This window comes from Eufriesea mexicana, unplaced genomic scaffold (genome assembly GCF_001483705.2).
Source record: "Eufriesea mexicana isolate 0111107269 unplaced genomic scaffold, ASM148370v2 scaffold8777, whole genome shotgun sequence".
NCBI lineage: Eukaryota > Metazoa > Arthropoda > Insecta > Hymenoptera > Apidae > Eufriesea > Eufriesea mexicana.
Genome location: NW_016916521.1, coordinates 147,396 through 167,211, shown reverse-complemented (window position 1 = coordinate 167,211; position 19,816 = coordinate 147,396). Strand labels below are relative to the sequence as shown.

General features: G+C 38.1%; 2 protein-coding genes across 2 annotated transcripts; both read right to left on the bottom strand.

Annotated features, from left to right (window-relative positions):
* Positions 1 to 253: 253 nt before the first annotated feature.
* On the bottom strand, positions 254 to 5,410 carry LOC108552955 (Krueppel homolog 1). Its single transcript, XM_017907661.1, has 5 exons — positions 4,496 to 5,410; positions 3,764 to 4,101; positions 3,058 to 3,219; positions 1,606 to 2,041; positions 254 to 363 (listed from the first exon to the last, which is right to left on the bottom strand). The coding sequence occupies exons 1-5, from the start codon at positions 5,361 to 5,363 to the stop codon at positions 254 to 256; spliced, it is 1,914 nt and encodes a 637-aa protein (XP_017763150.1). The 5' UTR covers positions 5,364 to 5,410.
* A 4,572-nt stretch (positions 5,411 to 9,982) lies between these two features.
* Positions 9,983 to 12,092, bottom strand: LOC108552946 (aladin). Its single transcript, XM_017907651.1, has 6 exons — positions 12,066 to 12,092; positions 11,505 to 11,895; positions 11,315 to 11,432; positions 10,776 to 11,245; positions 10,375 to 10,699; positions 9,983 to 10,297 (listed from the first exon to the last, which is right to left on the bottom strand). The coding sequence occupies exons 2-6, from the start codon at positions 11,861 to 11,863 to the stop codon at positions 9,983 to 9,985; spliced, it is 1,587 nt and encodes a 528-aa protein (XP_017763140.1). The 5' UTR covers positions 11,864 to 11,895; positions 12,066 to 12,092.
* Positions 12,093 to 19,816: the final 7,724 nt, after the last annotated feature.

Here is a 19,816-nt window from a genome sequence, read left to right as displayed (position 1 = left end):
TCTACACTAGCAACATCGCTGACAGACAACGCATTATACCCTCTAAATAATGAAAATGATAAACAGAGGACCAGAGGTAATAATCAAAACCATATATTTAATCATAATATATACAATCGTCTATGTACAAAAATATATCTATCAAGTAATCGAGCGTATAAAATCGAGTACAAAAAGAAATGGAAACAAGTCTTTGGAAATATGGCGCACGCCATGAAGTCTCCCTCCGATTTTCCTCCTCCTGGCGCTCCACTTAACCATCGATGAATACCGCATCATCCAGGCTGCTCAGTTCAAGAAACTGCTGTTCAATATCCGATCCGAGCTCTTGGAAGTCAGGAACCTCATCCTCGACCTGGTACCCTGTAAAATACAGCAAACGAGACCTCGATGACCAACGGTGTACCAGTTTCGCGTGCCCAGTTAGACGAAAGACCTAAACCCAGACTTGACACCTAAGTTAATTAGGCTCGATGGGTAATTTAAAATAAACTCTTAAACAGTTTTAGAAGGTGGAAGCGGATCGATGGTGGCCGTATTATTTGGTAGAAAATCGCGGCCTCGAGGGGCTGGAATTTAAAAGGGCACGCGTGTGTGTCGCACGTGGCAGGCGCGTCGTCTGTTTTGGCGCGTGCGTACGTGCGTGTGCTCCGGCCAAAAAAGTCGGGAATATTATTTTAAGACTCGGTGTGGGGTAAACGCGTAAAGCGGTGAACCTCCTCTGAGATTAAGCATGGTGCAGCGAAACGCGCACTGTCATCGGCGCCGTTACCATTTACCGGGACAGAAAAAGGCAGCACGCGCGGACCAGTGCAATAAAGATTCGTACGGGTCGTCGAATAACGCTACAACACTTTTTTGTCGAAATCTTTTGTTAGTTTTTGGCCTCGTGTTGCTCTTATCGCAAGGTTCTCAGAATTTTTATCCACCTTGACACAGAGTTGCCTCGAATCAGGATCGAGTACATCGGTCTACCGGACTTTTAGGGATTCTTTAGTCGGTTTACTCGATGAGGATATATCAAGATAATTCGAATTTTCTGCTGAGGGTTTAGGGATGTATTAACTTTCTGATAGGGTACATTAATTTTTGTATTGCACTTGTTTGAAGAAGATACAATTTTAATGGGATCCAGTAAGTGGATTTGAGATTTATGAGTGGAGGATATTAAGACGATTTTCTGATGGATGTTTAGAACTTTGCAGAGGATTTATCGATACGTTAACCCTCTGGAGAATTAAATAATTGAATAAAATGCATTACCTAGTAAACAGATTGGAGGTTAGGATATCCAAATTTTCTAATAAATATTTTGAATTTTACAGAGTATTGTATGAACACGTGGACCATTTATAGTAGATTGAATTAATCTTCTACTAAAATTGCTTAAGGAAAATCTATTTAGAATGAGATCATAAGTACCTGTATCTTCTTTCTAACAATTATCCAACCGCAATTGAAACCTCTCAAAATTTATCAAGAGAATAAGATAGAATAAAATCTCTAGAGAACGTTCAAGACAGAGCGTATCAAACTTACGCAGAACTAGGAGAAATAGGATAAATGACTAATCTAATATACAATTAATCACCAATCTTTCCTTACCTGTACCATCCACGTGTGATCCGCTGACGTCGTCTATGAGAAAGCGTTTCACAGACTCAATCGGGACGTACTCTTGATTGCTGTCAAGGTTCATGGAAATCCTATCGATCTGACACAGATTCGTTTGGAACAGATCCGCGTCCTCGTCCGCGTAAGACTCCGAAGTCTTATACGTTCGATAATTCGATTCCGCTTGGTAGCCGATCGCCGTTTGTGCCTGTTGTTGCTGTTGCTGATGCTTTGAGCTCGTGGAAATCGGATCGTGCCGCGAATTACTCGAACTATTAGCAATGCTACCTGGTGCCTTGGTGTCTGAGGTCAGCGACAGGTTAGACAGTGGTGTCGTTGGCTCCGTGTGATTCTTCACGTGTTTCCTCAGACTAGATGGGTCTGTGTACCTCTTCCCGCATCCGCTCACTTGACACGCATATGGTTTCTGGGAATTTAAATGGGTAATTAGTCAGACACGAATCTTGGAGTAGTAATGGAAAATTGAAAATCGGGTAAGGGATGTTAATAAATTAAATTTGATCAAATTAAGGGTAAATTAATTAATGGTCACTTGGCAGACAGTGGATGGGAGCTTGTATGGACAGAAACAAGGATGATATTCTTTTTAATGTTAAAAAATTGTCTAATTATTATTATACTATTAATTTCCCAATTAATAAGCGAATTTTTTAATTCTTATGATGTAATTGTGAAGTTTGACATTCCGTGTATTATAGTTCTCAAGCTTTTTGAGTGATTTCGACATATATGTGATTTTTGTTCAATGACCTCTTACACTGCAAAATTTCGACATTGGTGATAAGAGTTTTTCCTTTTATGTTACTTTATAGGCAAGTAATATTCCATAATAGATTATACGTTATATTGATTATAGAAAAACATTCATAGTAATGTAAATATCGATTAATCGTAAATATCAAATTAACGGAGTATAGGCCGGACTTCGATCATGCGATCGTATAATCATATTTCGATCATGCATACATTGACGAGTTATTGAATGAAAATGTTAATGGATCGCAGAGTAATTAATTACAATTAAGATGTAACCACTTCTTGCTTCCGTAACCTCGGCGATTAATTTGAAACAAACATAATTGATGATAAGTCTTAGTAAATGCGAACACTCCATGATGAAATATCGTTCTCCAGTTGCGATAACTCTTACATAACAGACGAATACTTTCGAATATAGAATCGTTGTCGATATTCATTCTAAGCTGGCTATATCAGTCATATGCAAGTCATAGACAATTGAATCCAACTGATAAGTATGTTTTTAAATCATGCGAACCGCTGATTCGAATACACGTGTACCAGCTGAGCAAAGTATGTTAAACGTACTCCTTTTGCAACGATTCTTCTTTTATTTTTTAATATTTGTCGACGCAGTTTGATTAACTTCTTATCTGAGAAGCTAAAAAATATAGCAACACTCACCGTGTCATAGTGAGTTCTTTGGTGTTTTGCACGATCACTGCTGTTGCTAAAGGCTTTGGTGCAGCCACGATGCTGACAGGCGTATGGTCTTTCCCCTGTGTGAGATCTCTGATGAATCTTCAGGTTCTCCAGTCGTGAAAATGCCTTCTTGCATCCAGTGAACTGTAAAAGATTCATAAAGGATTAATTGCAGTAACTTTAACAAAGTAAAGAAGCTGCTGAAGGTAGTCTCAATGAAAATTCAACCATTCAAGAAGATTTTGAAGGGAAAACGCAAGTCAGATGTTCAACCCAACTAACCAGCTCGGAAAGCACTTGAGGATTTTAAATAAGGATGGAGAGGCTAGTACTTAAAATACAAAGGACGGTGAATGTTTCAGATCAAACTCAATTTGTCATAACACCTGAATTTTTGTATAAGAATGCATCATATATCAACCTAATATACCAACTTAATTTCAGAATTCTTCAAGACATCAAGAAACTTATATTTCCATATAGGAATACTATTAGGACACTATAGTAATGTACTAATGCTATTAGACTAATACACTAATGTTGTTATATTAATTATACTATATTAATACTAGTAATGCTATACGAATTATACTGTGTTATTATACCAGCTTCTAATACTATTATACAAGTATACCAATTTTTATTTGCAGGAACCTAATACGAATAAAATTAATTAGCTCGTACACACCGGACACTTATTGGGTTTCTCTCCGCTATGAACCCTCATATGGATCAACAGTTTATATCTCGCGTTGAATGGCCGAGCTCGCGGACACCCTTGCCAGAGACAAGCGAATTCGTCTTGTCCGCTTCCTGAACCCGCGTAAGACTCTCCCTCTTTGTCTTTGTCCTTGTCTCTATCCCTTTGAACCCGCCTTCCGTGTCCATGAGCGTTCGACGAAGAGGATTCGACATGCCTTCTTTCGATATGGCGAACCAGACCCTCCTGCTCGGCGAAGGCGCAGCCACAATCTATCCATCGGCACTGATACGTCGACGTCAAGTTGTCGTCCGTCGTTGAACAGTCTGAAACGGAAACAAACGTGTCATCGGTATGTAAACAAGCTGTGGATTTCGAGACTCGTTAAGCAAGCTACTTGAAACTACTTGCTGCACTTGAGAGGAGCAGTCAAGAGGTTTAACTTCCTCGACCAATCTGTTTATTTGTGGTGTTGCTGAAAGGAGGTACATACTCTTGATGATTCCCTGAATGCACCAGGTGCGAGAGAATGGATAGAAATAATGATATTCTAACATAAGTCAATTGGAATACTGATTAATGAAGGAACGTTGAATTTTAAGTATAAGTGATGTATCACGATACGTCTTTTAATATCTTCTTTTTCTTCTATAGAAATTCTAGCAATATTCCAATTCGATATTGCAATTTATTAATTGAAGCAAGATCTTTCAGACTCACCATATGATTTACTCCGTTTCTCCGTGTCCCCTGTAGGCTTGGACACAGGCACCCTTCTATCGGTCAACAACAACCCCTCGTTTCTGGGCAAGACAACCTGATTCCCAAACCCATCACTCAAGCCAGTGTCGTTAACGAAGTTCATCGTGGACACTGATGACTGTTGTCCAGAGACCAAATGCCCAACCGCGTAACAGGATCCACTCAAATTAGAAAATGGATCTTGAAGCTCCTCCAAATACGTAGATGACGGCGAGGAAGGTGATTCCACATTGCACAGCAGCGACGTAGGATCACCTCTAATTAAACTAAGATCAAACTCATCCGTGGCAGCCTGCATAGACCCATTGAATGTCTGGTCCTCTGTTTGATTGTGAAGAATAAGTGGCAAAGACACTGACACGTCATCCTGGTACTCTTGATAGTCCTGGTAGCTCTGGTACTCCGGATAAATAGTGTTGCAGAAGGTTCTTGAGAACGAAAAGGCAGAACCAACGGAAGGTAACCTTTGTCCACTGGGACAGTCCGACATTTCACTACGGATGACATTGTTCCAGGTTGGCGTGGTAGCTTCGCTACCAGTGCTTGGAGACCTGTCTGTAGTCGAGTATGGTTGACAGGGATACTGAAAGACCGTTGTGAGCTGTTCCCAGTCTGTGTACTCCCTAGGGCTGGAATTGCTGGCTAGAATTGGAGATGATATACTGTCAGCGTGAGATGTGACCCAACAGGGTTGCTGACTGCTGGCGTTTATGGAAGTGATAGGCGTCAGGTGAAGAGAGTTAAAGTCCTCTTGTTTTATGTTCTTCGAAACTGCCCTTTGCACATCCTCCTCGCTCCTGTTCACGTGGTAGTCCTCGAGGTGCATCTTGTGTGCAACCTGCAAGTTCGTGGGCGAGATTAGTAATATGACTTTGCGAGGATAGAGTTGAGAGTTTGGATAGTTTGCTGAAGTTGTGAATGGCATGTTGTTACGTAGAATGAATGGAAAGTTACAAAGGCTTTAAAAACACGCGTCGAGATGTTGCAACGTGTCACGCGTGATATAAGGCGATAGAAGCTCGAGTAATCGCTAGCAGCACGTGAGTGAAAGAATTTCTGGAATTTCTAGGCTTCCAAGTGACTTATTGACGAATTTGTGAATGAAACCTGGGATTAAATGTAAATGGAACACACGTGAGTATATGGAACTTCAATTAGAAATAGTTTTAACTATTATACTTCGAAGTCTTAACTATGGCGCTGATCAACAGTGCCCGACAGAAACTTAATTTCTTCTTTCCTTCATTACCGATATTTTACTGACTAATGTTCTCTCATAATCAGTCACAATTCTGACAAAATTTAGCAATTAGAGTCACCAACTAACCAACAAGATCACCATTCTGCAACAACGTCAACTTGAACCCAATAGAATTCTCTGATTCCTCACTGTCCACTTACAAGATCCGCCTCACCGATTAAACTCCCCAAATAAATTCCACCGGCACCGACAGTCTCGCAGAAGTCTTCTTCTTTGACTCTTTTACAGTGATAAGCTTATCACTTGTTAAGGTCCACGCGTCACGCGAACTGGCGTGATCTTAATCGCGATGAATTGAAATCAAATGGACACGGGATGGCCGAATAAACACCTAGACACGTTGACCGTATCTCAGCAGACCCCAAAGATAGCACGACTACACCCGTTCCCGCGTCTCCACGACGACTATCAGCCAGGACAAGACATCGTAGTGTTCTTCCAGTAGACACGGAGGATCCCCTCCACCCCTGCTCGAGGAGCAAGGGAAGAAGCCTTCGAGAAGGGTACGGCGCCGCCCACTCGCGTGGCCGTGCTTCGTTCTCCTCGGAACACGCGGAACGACGACGACGAAGAAGAAGAAGAAGAAGAAGAAGAAGAAGAAGAAGTGGAGGAAGAAGAAGAGGAGGAGAAGAGAAGATCCTCCGGCACTTGTGCATCTTTGTGCACTTGCCTCAACCTCATCGGTTTCAGGGTGGCGCGGCACATCTGCGTGCGCGTCTGTCGTCTCCCTTTTTCCTGACTGCCCGTTCGAATTCGTCTTCCACGGGACTTTTTTGCCCGTGCCTAGATTCTTGGAACGATTATGCCCGATGGATTGTCTTCGGGGCTGACGAACTGTTGCCGGATTGCGTCATTTGTTGTTTGGTGTACCCGCCTTTTGATGTTCCATGGGGGTCCACTGGCTGGGCCCTGAAAAAGATCAATCGGTATTGGTTTGTGATTGAAGAAAAACGGTGGAATTATATGGTGGCTTTGGAAGACCTTACTCGAGCCGGAGATGATGGTGTAATTGTGGCGAGGTTATTGGGGATGATACTTCATGGTTTGGTCATGACTTGGAGACTAAGGATTTTGCTAAATTGTAGGTTATGTATCACGTGTACATGGATATGACACTTGACCTATATGGGAATTAGATATTGGTTAGGTTAATTTAATATGATAAAATGAAGTTTGTGTTGCCAATTCAAGAGACACTATTCTGTCTCATATTTTTCTTTTTATTAGTTCAATTTTTTAAATATATTGGAATGCTATAGAGGAAATTATAAGACACTAATTTTTACCTTGAAATGAAAACTTGTTAGTAACAAGTTTGTAGAGAATTATGGTTTTTCAAATTTTGCAAAAATCCATATCTTACTCATAAAATTCACAATTCGATAAATTCATTTTCCGTAAAAAAAATTCATTCTACCACCTCTCTTATCCTTAATAAATCCTCTTGCTAAAAATCTTGCTCAAAATTATACGTATATAAATTTGTATTTTTTATAATTATTCGTAATATCGAATTTATTTTGAATCGGTCGTCGATATGTAAGGGCAATCTCGTATCGATACAGTTGGAGGACGCGTGGCGATCGGCATCTCTTTGAAAATCTGTTAAGGAATATTCCAAGTCGAGGTGCAGCGGGACTCAGGCAAGAGACAGAAACAGAGAAAGTAGCGGGGGAGGGGGTGCTTAGGCCGATCTTTCGTCGCTCGAACCCCGAGAATCGGGTGTAAGGCAAAAAACGTAAAACCAGCTGCCGCACACGCGTCACTTATTAACAACAGCTTCTTCGCGCGCACACATGAGGGCAAGTCGTTCACTCCTTCCTCCTATTACAGCCTACTATTATTTCACCAACTTCCCCGTGTCCCTCCTCCTCCGTTGCGTCTTGCACTTTCACGCGAATACGCTTGATATCGTTGCATTCTTGATTGAATATTGCGAAGCTTGTGTTTTGAGGATCTCAAACTACCAATTGTGTTTGTGGGTAAATGGGCGGTTCTTGTTAGGTTTAAGGGTGTACCAATAGAATTTGGAGTGCTGGATGTTCTTGGAAGTTGTAATACAGTTGACGTTTCTGAAATCATTTAGGTTATGTTAAGAGCAAAGATTTGAGAGGGAAGCTTTTTACTTCGTAGTTGTTTATAAGAATTTAAGAAGTATAAATTTGGAAGTATAGAATGTTTGGAAAATAAGAAGTTATTAGTAGAAACCATCAAGTTCTTTTTGCATAGGTTACTAATGTATATTTAAGTATAAAGTTAGATATGAAGTATAATGTATATATACAAGTAAGTTTACAAAAAATATATTATTCTTATGATATTCAATTTCTTTTTCTATCATATTCTTCTATGCATGATAAAATAGAAAATACAATTTCCCTGATTAACATAATTTGTAACATATTGAAGAATTATTATGTATACACATTCTTCAATTATCTATAAAACCTCACTCTCCAAACAACTGTCGCTCAGCACACAAACGGATTAATTTAAACAAAGTACAGTACTAAATTCCTTTTCAAACATTCAATCCTTAACTGTATCATGCTCTACTTACTTATAATTTTGCAGTATTGCTAATTTTTCCAATGGTTATATTACTGATTGAAAAGGATATGGTGGAATAATTAAGACGACAATAGAAAATGGCGATTGCTTGGTTCATCGACTGTCCAATTCAAAAAGCATTGTTATGATTTTAAAGCGATTCTTGCAACAGTACGATCCTTGAAAGTCGGGTGCCTTCGGTTTCTTCCAAACGAACGCACACAGAAGCATCTTCATGCATCCTCCTACTCACCCCTTGCATACACACGCGTGTGTATCTTGACTGCTGCAGTCATGCATACGCACGCAAACACGCACATGCATGCGTTCACAGTTGCATCTTATGGTCGGGTTATACGTCATATTACGGGTAGATAAGTGATAGAGTGGCACATGTGGCCTGCCAGCCCTCTATGCTTACATTATACATACTATGCCCGCTCTCGACCACGCTTTTTTGCCCAGGCACCTGTCAACTCCGTTCGTACCATAGTCACCGCATGTGTACGACTGCCATTAAAATAAATATACTGGAAAAAGGATTTCGATCGTACACCCCATACGGATGCAATAACAGAGAGAGAATGAAGGAGGGAGAGAAAAAAGAAGGTGTCTTAACGAACGTTTAATCGAAGGGGATTCGGGCGGTTGTTCCCCTTATAGTCTCTGGAAGATTGCTTATGTAGGTAAGATTGAATTTCTATATCCAATTTTTCTAAATTCGGTGGACTACTTGGGGCTATTTTTCTCATTGAAAATAAAATTAATATTGACCCCAGTTTAAAATTAAATTACATATTTAGAAGTTTGTAATTTCATTTTTTTTTAATTTTCAAGAAAAAAAAATTTATCGTGTAAATAATATATCTTACATGATAACTAAGTTTATCTTTAACATAAACACACGAGTAGCATAAAGTTTAAAAGTAAGGAACGATTACAAAGTAATTAAATACTGAGGTGGAAGCATGTTTCTTCAATAGCCTCGAATGCAGATTGTTTTTGAATGAAAGGCGATAGTACAGGTTATAAATGCTACACAAATATAATCTTCTTATACAAAGTATGAAATCTATATTTGACGATCACCGCATAAATAAAATGACAGGGCAAGATGACAAACTGCGTTTGAGAAACATATTTAGGGTGACAGAGTTTCTGAAACGATGGAACAATGGTGGTTAATTTGTGTTTGGAGTTGCGTGGCGGTAGCAGTGGATACAGAACGTATTGGAAATAGTGCGGGACGCATCACATACGTACGTGTCGACGTTCAGCATTCGGTCAAGCGACGTAAAAATAGAAAGACGTGCGCTCTGCATGTGACTTCGTATAATTAGGTACCGAACCCGAGAGCCGTCGCGTTGTATATCCCATACGTTAGGAAGCTAGCACATTAGAGCTTAACACGAGACTCAACGATGTTTTTTTTCTGTAGGGCTGTTGACGAATCGGTTATGAAATATTATATAATTTCTGTCAGACCCCGATGTAACATTCGGCAACATCGTGCTGTATACAAACAAATAATTTATTGCTATTTTATACTCAGTTTAACAAAAATATGTGGTTTCTTATATCACTTAAAAAATTTGTAAGCAAAATATTAGTAGTTCTTGCTTAGAAGTTATCAATCATAAACAATAAGAATTCAAATCAAAATTATATGTGTCGCGCGATAACGAAAATGAATGCGATAAAAGTGATGTACTTGTGTTCATAGTAGGAACAGTTTCTTTCTCGACTATTGGAAAATGTTGAATACGACCGCTACTCCAAGCAATTGTTAAACAAACTATATTGTTTTGCCCTGCTTTACACTTCTGATAGAAGTTCATACAATTCGGAACTTCTCCCGGAAATCCTTTAATAAGACAACTTGGTTTAACTTCAATCACGAGCGACAGATTTCCCAGTTTGGTTTTAATTAGTGCAATGCATGGACTGTCCTAAGTAATTAAAAATCTATTATTAGAATTTACAATTCAAAATTATTTTTCTCGTTAAATTACAATAAGAAATATACCTGAAAGAGGATAGCAAGATATCTTCCTGTAGGATCCCATTCCATTGCAATTACTCTTCCGCCAACAGTAACGTAATCACCATCCGACGCAAAATTAACTCTTGCTAAATCTATCAGAGGTATAGCCATTTTTGCATCATCAAGGGATGGTTTCTTAATGTTAAAAATGTTTTCCTGTAGAGGTAAAGAAAAGATTGTAGCAGGATCTTCATTTGATGCAAATAATAAAGTCAAATTTGGACCAAAACATGCAACTGCTACGCGACCATTAGGCACTGTCCATTTATCTGCGTGCCATGTCGTTGCTACTCCCGTGTTCCAAACTCTACACAGTTATTAATGAATTAAATAAAATTTCATGTTGCATAAATATTAAAAATACAAACAGTAATGTTCTGTACCTAAATATATTTCTACAAGAAGCTGAAAATAATCGAGAACCACATGATGACCAACGTATAAAGCATAAGCCATCACCTCCAACTCGTCTCAATGGTACACCTTCCTTCCTAGAAGTATCCCAAATAATCATACGTGTATCTGCTGGTGAGCAAGATACCAGTAGATCACCCTGTGGATGCCATGTAACACTTGTTACAGGAGCATGATTTCTTTGTTTTAACAATACCGCATGACTGAGAAAATTACTGGCTGCTCCTATTTCTATCGTCCAAACTAAAACACCAGCGTGACATGCTACTGCTAGTTCCTTGCCAGAGAGTGGTCTCCAACTTATGCAGCAAACAGACTTTTGAGCACCATGTCTTAAAATTGGTACTACTGGTATTTCTTGAGAAAACATACGTATGCGATCATCTCTTGTAACTACTGCCAATCGTGCACAATGTGGATGCCATGCAAGACATCTGATCTACAAATTAATATTAGAAATATAACAGGTATTACCAATAAAATTAAATCATTTATGTTAATAGCTTACAAGAGATGTTTCCCAATCTCTTGTGTGAACAACATCTGTAATTGACCCAGATCCAGAAGCAGGTAAAGTTTCTCTTTGATATATTCCTTTATCCATTAGATCTAAAACCCATTTAAGTCTAAAATCAAAATTATGAAGTCAAGTGCCACAATAAATAAAAAATAGTTTGTATTATTGTTATTATTAATACCTTGTAGCTACCCAATGTAAAACTGGTGTAATTTCTTGTGGTTCCGCAGATTCAGCCAGACAAATAGCTTCAACAAACCCTTTTTCTCTGAATATACTAGCAACTTTCTTAAAAATGCTGTCATGAACTGGTAAAAATAAATCTCCAGCAGAAACTGTACATGCTGTTTCACGTGTGGCAAGAATATCAGGAGTAATAGAAACCTCTGGATATTCACGCAAATATTTGGAGAAGGGTTGCAATTCATCTGTTAGATTTTCATAATTACAATGACGTAAAATGTCTTCTATAAGAGCGACAGTAATTGATTCATCGTCGGCAGGAGAATCGAATTTGTGCAGTGACAATATTTCCATCATGATTATTCGTTTTATGATTGTATTTGCTTAACCTATAAAGATAAGACACGAAAACACAACACTATATATCTTTTTAATCAGACAAGAAATAATAAGTTCATGAAACGATGATTTTTCAGAAAAATTAATCATAGTTATTAAAATGAATAGAATTTCAAAAAGTAAACTCTTATAATATTTTCTAGATTGAGAAGTGTTATACCTTTCGATACAACTGAAGCCGGATAAAATGGCGGAAACTAGTTTACGTCGGTTGCCATGGCAACATCCAATCGTGGTGTAGAATAGTTAGGCCATTGCGCATGTAGCAATTGGCTCTCATTCAAAACGTTTCAGTTGTGAAGAGAAATTTTTAATCAATTTTACTGTTGAAAATTTGCATGTCATTCGATGTTCATAAATCATTGTAATATGATTTACTGAAAATATATCGTTGAAATGTGTTCTTTGTAAAAATATTTTTCCAAATTGTAGAAAATACGATCAGAAGTTAGACACGTAGCGGAATATGTCGAACATGACACGGGCAGAGGTAGGGGATCGGTGAGAGCAGGGTGGGGACTAAAAGGGAGGGGTGAGGTGGGGACAGCAGTATGCGGTCGCTATTCGTGCGGCGCGGATTACGTATTAGAGTTGTCTTCTGCTACGGGTAGGCCTCGTTTGTTGGTTCGTTTCGTTCCAAAGCTTTTGTCTCGAGAAGACTAACAACGTGGGATACACTGGTCGGTGGACAGTTGATAAAATGCTACCGCAAAGGTAGTGGCAAGATCAATCACGATGGTTTTGGTGGAGCTGTCGTTCTAGAAAGTTGGCCGAGATCGCTGGGGAGTCGAGAGACAGAAGGGAGGAGGACCAGCACGGTCTTCATGAGAGATGGGCAAGAAGGGTTCTAAGCGGAAAATTCGATGGAGAACTCTCAGCATTGGTAGTGAGTGTTTCTTATCAATGAAATTTATTACGACACACATGAACATTGTGTGTTTGAAGTTGTGCATGCTTTCAAAACCTCCGAGTGCATCTCGTGGTCGCATGTTTTCCAGTCTAGTCATTGATCTATTACCTGAAATAAATCTTGCTACCACGACTCGTCCGTAGGCATTTATTGTAGAACGCACCCCGCTTGTGAATTGCTATTCTGCCATCTGCGTGATATCGAACGTGTGCATCCTGCTCACCATCGTGGCCATGACTCTCGATCTGTTCACACGACTTCGCTTGATCTCGAGTCCATCTTTCGAATTCGTGAAATAATCAGTTCGAGAAACGTTTTTGTTGAACATGACATGCCGTCTATTATGCCCGGCAACGGAAAAAAACGCGTTTTCGTTGCGATAAACAAGGATACGGGATGGTTGTCGCATAAACGAACGAGGTTACATCGGACTGTTTCATTCGGTGACAGTGCTCGATATTGCCAGGAAATTTTGCCGTTTTGTCCGGAACCGTTTCCTAGCCAGGCATCGATCCGTGCACCCTCCATGACTTTCCTCCTTCGTGGAAATGTGTCTAGCTAAAGCAAGTGCTCTACACGCAACTTTACAGTATGTCGATGCTGTTTTCTCGTGTTAGTCTTTCTTTCTCGATTGTCGAAGGTGTACCACCGTTGTCGATGACCCGTTACAATATACACTGTCTCCATCTATACCCAGTCCCGTGACATATTTAGTGTAAACCCGAGTGCAAAAATCGTATACTATTTCGTCTGTCCGCCGCGTGCTCTCCTATAACCTCTATACGAACGACTATTTTCCGTTGGCTTCCGTGTTTGTCATCACGATGTTTCAAACCTCAAAGCGAGGTGCGTTCTATCTTTGGAGGCTTTGACCCGTGAGGGTCGTGTCTTCAGGCATCGAAATTCCATTCGATGATAGATATCCCGGAAAAGTTGACAAAGAGTCATAGATAATGTAAAGTAGAGAAATGTGTTTTAATTATGGAGTGTTTGAGAATCAGGTTGGTTGGTAGACTACCAACCGCGTGTCATCGAAGAAGAAACAGGGTGCAAAGATGGTGGTATCCGGTACTGTGAGTACATAGGATTTTATCAAAAAGTCAAAGAATATTGTGTGTGTTTCATTTAACCTTTTTTTGTGCGCATAATAATAGGTATTATTACGATCGAGAAATAAAAATATTCTGTTATCGTATATATCGAGGAAAAAGCATGAAAGGAAGGAAAGAAAAGCATTTTAATAATTCGTTACAATTGAACTGTATTTTTGATATATCGATCCGTGTGTTGAAATTGAAAGTGTTTCATTTTGTGAATATGAAATTCATAGTTCTAAGGCATGTAAGTTATTTTGTTAGTAATTTAGCTTGTAGTAAAATGTATTTATTTTGATGTTGTGTATCATCCACGGTCAACGTCGAATGGCACAACACGCACGTGAACATGCTAGGTTAAGACGATAATGAGTTCTCGGCAATTGCCAAATGTATCACACCGCTAGTGGCATTTTATAAACTTTTCGTAGACGTTTTTCGTCCATTCTTTTTATCTTCTATTTTTCTAAAGTCTTGTTTGTACGTCACGTTTCATTAAACATTTATCAGCTCAGCTCACGTTATCTTCGTCCGATAAGGTTATAAGGATTTATGCTTGACAGATGATCTAACCAAGAAATTTTTTCCTACCCCATAACCTCTCTCATAAGTTTATTATACATATTCTTTTCGATCACTTACGTCGAAATGCAAAATAAATATACGTTATTCGTGTCTTTATTTATTTTGTTACTTATTATCATTAACGTTCTTGTATCGTTCCCCTCTGCAATTTGTTTTGCAATATTATACATATGTTAAATCTTTTTTTACTGTTACTAAGTTATAAACTAGTCATTCTAAATTTGTACTATTCTTTCTTAATTTTCTAAATACGTATTTTCTAACCTCTTTTATGTCAATCATATTCAAATATTTTTTTATTCTTTAACTTTCCTTTCTGCATTCATATCGGATTGTGTCGTTTTTCGTGCTTTCACTTCGATTCAGTAGCGTAGATAGATGGGTTATATTCACTGATTTAAAACGAGACTTCTGATTGGGTAATCGATGTTCACAAAAATATAAACATAGGTGGAGTGGCAGTTCGCGGCATGGTTCGCGTGTTAAATGCGTGCAGTCATCTAATACCTAGGTAGCCTTTCAAATATGATCTTGAAAACGCGGTTATATGTAACGAACATTTCGCGCGTTTCGATATGGCGTACTAGTACATACTGTAAAGAAAGGTAGCTTGGTGTATGATGTTTCCGTGTTTTTCTGTTTGCTGTGAACGAAGTGGAACAAATTGAATATTTCTCGTGCCTTCGTGTTCATGCTAGCGGTAATTTAGTTTTGAAATTGCGTAACAGATCTTTTGTGTGCAGAGGTAGGTAAAAAGACGTTTGCGTGTGTCATGTACGTGTGAAAAGGAACTCTGACACTTTGGGTATGTTAAAAAGATGCTTTACGATTTTTATTCTATTTATAGAAGATTATAGTTAAGCTTTAAACGTTGATATTTATTCTGGTTGCAATGTTATCAATTATCATTTTTCTGTTTGCTATTAAACTGATGCATAATTTTATGCATTGCGTGCAAGTTATAGATATTTGGCGCATGCGCATTTTATCGGTACAAAAGTCATTAAATAACGGGTGAAATGATTGGAAAATGAATGTTATTTTCGTTTACGGTTCTCTTTTATGGAGCGTTTGGAAAAGCTTTTTACGAAATTTCTGTTATTATTATTATTATTATTTTTTTTTTAGGTTAAAGCATCTCGTTGGCATGGAAAATATTTCTTTAGATGTCAGTTGTATTTTACGTAGTTTTTACATCGATATTTACTAGTCTCTAAATAACACGTATTCTCGCATTGTAACTATTACATATTCAAATTACATCTATATTTGATAGTTTTTTAATCTATATTTATATTATATCTATTATATCTGTATTTGATAGCCAGTCTTTGATTAACAAATTGCAATTTAATTGAGAGTTATCGCTGAAATTAAAATAAAATTGGTATCCTATATTTTATATTGTCTAATCAATTTAAAGTTGTATAACCTATAAATTTCTTTTATTTTCTCTAAATGCTTTCTTGGTTTGTTAGAGTACCAGATATGAGTTTAGCATGAAATGAGCACTATTGACAGAGTGTATAAATATTAGGGTGATTCAGGAGAGTTAGTATCTTTGGTAAATTAACACGTTAACTTGCATTATTTACATAAAGTCAGTGCTTGGAGAAACTTGAATAAAATGATAATATTTACCTTTTCTTGATACTTGTAATTATACTTCATTCCTAAATCCAGCTGTATATTTTCTTTTCTAGCGAATCGATTCTGACGAATACTCTGCTTATATCAATATTAGGGTAAGCAATCAAAGTATGAATATTTCACAAAATACTTGAAATTTCCTGATAAATCGTGTAGGTTCTCTCCTATGGGGTTATCGGCGAGATAAACCGTAGTTTGATCTATTAGAATGAAATAGTATATATTGTAATCGATATAAATATTAATCTTCTCGTGTTAATTTTTTGAGAGATTTAATTAAAACATTTTATTTCAGTGATTTCGAATCAATTTCTTTGCAAGTGGCACAAACAGATTGCAATTAAAGGCTGAAGTGTAATTTTCTCTCTTAAGAAGCCAGTAAAACTGCAAATTGCTTTTATTTTTAGCATTGATCACACATATATCGTTTTTATTTTCCTTTACTACTTTCTTTCCCCTTCAACCGGACAGGAAAACGATTCGTCTCAATTGCATGAATCATCCTCTATAGCATAATACTCATACCGTACACATAAAGGCCCACGCGCATGTAGCGATTTTTCGATCTATCGTCCGAGGGAAAGAATCGAATATCCCATCAAGTTCGCTATTTTTCCTCAGATAAAATTGTTGGAACAGGTCTCTTCAAATTTCACCACACTGTAATACGAAATGTTTCGTAATACCCATCGATTCCAAAATTTCAAGACTATTAACCTAATATAATTTTTCACGAATCTTGCATCCCAATTGTCAAAATATAATTTCGGGAAAATAGGCTTGAATATTTTTAAACGAGTTTCGAAATGATCATCGTACGAGTTAATATTTCTTTTTCACGTTTGCTCTAAATATTTTCATAGAAATGAATTTTAAAATCGAGAAATACGTGCAGGGAGAATCGATACTACTCTGTAATTCACTGAACTTGCAATCTTTTCACTGTTCCAATTTTTGCACGCATTCTACAAACGCATCTTCTACTTTTCACCCACGTACACACGTTCTCCATCTCCCTTCCTTTACTTGCATCTCCCACCAGCAATTCGCAGACTCGATACTTTGCTCGCCTTCCAGTCTCCAACCATTTCGACCAGTTTACATATAGGGTGCGGCTAGATTCATAGTGTCTACTGTCTTACAATGAAACAGCATAGTACACGTGAAATACGTAGAATGTTCTTATACGAGATTTCATTTTGTGCCGAAGAAATAAACTTTGCATTTCTTTTTTAAACAAATTTAGAATTCCCCAAGACACTATAGCGATTGTCAGATTAGTATCATAGCGTTCATAGAATTTTTAATATCAGTTTCATCGAATCAGACATTTAATTTTCGTATTTAATTTTACTGAAAACGCGAAGTTATTATTGACAAAATTATTTTCGACATTTATTCAAGTAGGAATGTTATTCTATACGCTTATTTATTTTCATAAAATTAATTATAGCGCTGGGTTGAGTTAAGAAACAGAGATATTTAATTTGAATAATTTAAATGTATTTATTGGTTGGATAGCCACAATCTTTTTAAGGGTACCGAAAGAGGGATATTTAATTTTAATATGTTGGATAGCCACAATTTTTTCACAACAGAGACACCAAATTGGAGGCATTAATTAACACGATAATGAATCGCCCCTGCGAATGAAACTTTCCTTACACGAGCAAAAAATTCTTTTATCACGTCATTGGAAGAAGGTAAATAAAGAATAATTAGTTATGTTTTTCATTTCTCATATTAAGAATTCTACCCGTTCCGATAGCTTTTCCCTTTTAATTTTTCTTAACACACTCACTCTTTTGCAGCTAAAAAAGTGCCCTCACCCTTCATCTCGAACAACAACGACAACGGAGGAAAATATTTTTCGCAGTTGCTCCTATCCGACCGCACCCTTCTACATCGCCTAAATGGATTTTTTTAGTCGACTGCGTTAGACGATAGGGGGTGAGAGTCTGGACCACCCTGTCTCCCCTTCCAAAAAATGTGCGCTCGCCAAGAATTCCACGATCTGCAACCCTTGACATTCACTCTCTTTCTCCGCGACACACACTTTCGGGGGTCAAAGATCCACAGAGAGAACGAGAGGGTGCAGTGGGACGAGGAGTGGGGGTGGCAGGGAGCGAATCAATAGGGCAGCCGTTGCGCCTTGATCGCCGTCTTGCTCGAACTTACGAATGAAATGCTGTTATGAAAAAGCAGAGATAGAGACGTTTGCTGCTAGGCTGCTTTATTCCCTCGCGAGGGTCCTAGGGAAATAGTGCAATCAGTTCTGTACAGTCACTGAACTTTAGAATATTTTTCCGAACGTTCCTGTGAAGAGGGATCAGACGATTGGATAATGGGGGTGATTAGGTGGGGTAGATCGGTGGATAAAGATATGGGGATTATACGTGGGGAGTGTGCACATATGTTAGCTATTGGAACCCTGAGAATTTCGTCCTATCTAGATTTTCATGTTAGGGTAACCCCTGAACAACGAGGTACTCTTACAATTGTAATTGTGGATTTGCTCTAAGAGGATCCGAGAATTGGCAAGCTTTCGTATAAAATACTATGTAATGTTCAGTGTATAACGCTTCCTCGAAAGTTCTTTTTCTTTCATGCTCGTTCTCAACGAACTTTTAAATGCTATTTTTAATTTTTCGATACTTTCATAATCGATTACCCATTTTTTGGTTAAATAGTCGAGTGCATTGTGGAGATAGATGGAGGTAAAAATAGAAATCAGAATAAATGACGAGGGTTATAAGAGGTAGATTTTTCCGAGTGCTATGTGCAGTAGTACTTGCAGAATCGAGTAAATGACATTGTTTGGCATTATAGATACGCTATCTGACGGATAAGTCTTGTTAATCCCATGAGGGCTTCTGAGGTGTTTGTCGACTTCGCGTGTTCCTGGTTTGATAGACGACCGCTTGTCTTTTTACTTCGAAATAACTTATTTTATGAAATAATTAATTTGATAAGTCGTGTTAATCTCGAGGAGGCTTCTGAAAGATTTATAGACTTTGCTTGCTCCTATAAATGATCGATTGATGTGTAAGACATGTAGTCTTGTTAATTTGTTTAAAAAGGATTTATCTCAATTTTCTATTTACCGTTATTTGTCTCAATTGCAAAGACAATTGAGTACTTTTCGCAAACACTATCGATTTTGTGTTTCACGTATCGAATAAGTGTACATCATTCTGATTCACTCCCGACACAATCTAAGTTGGATAAATTATTCAAGGTTAAATAAATGCGAGCTATTCGCGGAAGAACGTGTTCACGATGTGCAGTTTGTACGCGAGGAATAAACGATTGTATCAGAGACGTCGAATCGTAAATCCTTATGGATTCGTCGTTCATGGCGCCTTTTACTAATCCCATGAGTGGGCTCAGCAATTGATTCGTACTACTGGGTGCAGAGATTGCGTTTTCTCATTCCATTTGCGCTCCTTCGCAAGTTAAAAATACCGGTGTTATTGTTGCATATCAGTGGAAAAGTTGCGTGTCCGAAAGCTGTATCTTTCAGTACAGTTGGCTGACGTTTTAAATACTTTCATCCGTTCGCGATAACAATAGAAACAGGGGTAAATTGTTCTGTTCTGGCACCTACTGAATATACCATTCGTATATCTGGTATGAAACTAAATATTTTCGGTAGAGTTACAGAGTAACTCA